The sequence below is a fragment of the Nuphar pumila genome, chromosome 2, assembly GCF_984573655.1.
Source record: "Nuphar pumila chromosome 2, dmNupPumi1.hap1.1, whole genome shotgun sequence".
Taxonomy (NCBI): domain Eukaryota; kingdom Viridiplantae; phylum Streptophyta; class Magnoliopsida; order Nymphaeales; family Nymphaeaceae; genus Nuphar; species Nuphar pumila.
Genome location: NC_143250.1, coordinates 134,209,795 through 134,212,040, shown reverse-complemented (window position 1 = coordinate 134,212,040; position 2,246 = coordinate 134,209,795). Strand labels below are relative to the sequence as shown.

The following is a 2,246-nucleotide window of genomic DNA, read 5'->3' as shown; positions in this document are numbered from 1 at the left end:
TACACACAGACAGCTAGGAAGAAGAAGCACAGCGTCTCAGACCTATTTTCAACTATCACACCTTTTCTTTTTACAGAAGTACAGCAAAACCATCATTCATTATTTCTTTTCTGCTTCATCTTTCCTTTGCTTCCTTCCGAAATCCAAACCTCTTAGTTTATTCATACAAAACCAAAAAAAGAAACAAGGATGGGGAAAGGAAGCCCACACCAGGCTTTTACAGAGAGCAAAAGCAGTCAGTAGGTCCATTCGGAAGGAAGCGCCATATCAGAAAGGTGGCGGTGCCCGCGTGAGCTCTGGATGGAACCAACCCCACCATGTCTCCAAACTCCTCCCCCTCCTGCATTTCTCAAGGAGGGCAGCTCTTCAATGGGCTTCACAGCTGATAATAAATGGGTAAAAAGAGAAAGGGTAAAAGATAAGGTTGTCAGCGTCCCAGGTATTTGGTGGCGTGGGGCCCATGTCTCGTGTGGGGAGAGAGACCCCACGGAATCATAAAAAAAGATATCGGTATCAGTCTTTACAAAGATACACAAACCAATTGGTGAAATCCCATTAAAACTTTGAAATGAGCAAGCAAGCATTCAAATCTACACCAAGAATTTCCATTCACAGGCCATGAGAACCAAAACTGGGAGGGGGGAAAGGAAAATTGGTTCTCCACTAAACAGTTTTCTTTTTCAAAAAAAATGGTTCACACCAAGAAAACAAGCTTCAAAACAAATCTAACACGGGAAAGTTTACTTCATAAGGAAATATATTCGCAACAAATATCTCACAAAAAAAAAACCCACATTTTTCAGGAAACATTTCTAATAAGAGCTTGTTTACAGGAAATATATTAGCAAAAAGCGGGCTGAAGCGCTTTGATGCAAGTGGTTGGCCTTTTTTATTTTAAGACGAGGGAGGCATTCATTTAATAAGATTTGTGGGGATGTCCAACTACATGTTTCCCATTAAAAAACAAGATACAAATCGCCATAAATCAAAAGAAATCAAGCAAATCGGTGCAACTGACAAAAAAAAGGGGAAGATATCAAAAGACGACCTAAGGCTATTTCGAAAAACCGCTTGAGGTTGCATACTTTTATAACTGAATTTAAGAGGGCATTTTGAAAAATTACAAAACCGTTCAACAGGACGAACTTAAACCATGAAATTCCATCTCGTAAACAAGCGCCAAACAAGAAGGGAAGATATGAACCCACTTGTGTAAAAGCAAACACGCTTGGGAAAAAAATTGCAGAGAGGGATTACCGGGTTTCCTTTTGACGAAAGCCTCAGAACGTGCGACGCGAGGGAGGAAGACACCCGTGCCTCCCGACTCCCTGATGAAACCGCTCGCGCCCGAACCGACCACCCGGAACGGCAACCCCCGGCTTTGGCTCTGGGGCCTCGAAACCATCAGACCCTGCATAAACAGAAGAAAAACCGGTTACCCATCAAAACCGAGTCGAGAGAAGGAGATGAGAATATGCGAAGAGGATGTACCGAAACAATCCATTTTTCTTTTACCTGGTTATGACCCGGTTTGATCAGAAGCTGAGTAGAACCGAGAACCGGCCTCGAGACGCTCTGCTGAACCGGTTTGTTAGCAAAACCGGTTACCTGAAAACCGGAGTAGCCGAAACGCGCGTACCCTTCATTGCTCCTTTTGGGCTTCACCTGAACCCAGAGGGAGAGAGAGATCAGTACCTTCAAACAACAAAAACGGTAGTGAGAGACAGATAGAAAGGAGACGTTGGGATTTTACTTGAGATAAGGGGTTGAGGTGGGGAGAATGGTGGTGGGAATCGTCCAGAATGGCAAAGGCAAGTTGGTGGGCGAGCTTCTCCATGGAGGACGTGAGCTCGCAGAACTCCGGTTCGAATTTGGAGGGAGGGTGACGGTTCGGACAGTAGATTTCGTCCGAGAACACATCGGACGGCAGCCAGAGCTCTCCGTCCTCCACATTAGGAGAAAAATCCGCCATCCCCCTAACCCCACAGAAGAATGGCAGAAGAGAGAGAGAGAGAGAAGCAGGGCTTGGAGGGAAATTTAAGAGGCCACGCTCTCTTCATTATATTGGGGTCAGGGAGGCGCCGTGACTGAGGGTCTTTTTTATGGAGTCGAGTAAGTGATGCGGTAAACAACGATTGAACATAAAAGTCAAGACTTTGATCCGTAAACTGCCACCTTTACTGAATTGATGAATTTGGTATAAAAGTCTTTCTTTTCGAAGTATATCTGGCCATCCGATTTTGGCG

General features: G+C 44.8%; 1 protein-coding gene across 1 annotated transcript; it reads right to left on the bottom strand.

Moving 5' to 3' along the window:
• Positions 1 to 209: 209 nt before the first annotated feature.
• LOC149847182 (uncharacterized) lies at positions 210 to 1,972 on the bottom strand. The gene is made up of 4 exons (XM_089993469.1): positions 1,754 to 1,972; positions 1,516 to 1,665; positions 1,258 to 1,411; positions 210 to 382 (listed from the first exon to the last, which is right to left on the bottom strand). The coding sequence occupies exons 1-4, from the start codon at positions 1,970 to 1,972 to the stop codon at positions 237 to 239; spliced, it is 669 nt and encodes a 222-aa protein (XP_089849595.1). The 3' UTR covers positions 210 to 236.
• Positions 1,973 to 2,246: the final 274 nt, after the last annotated feature.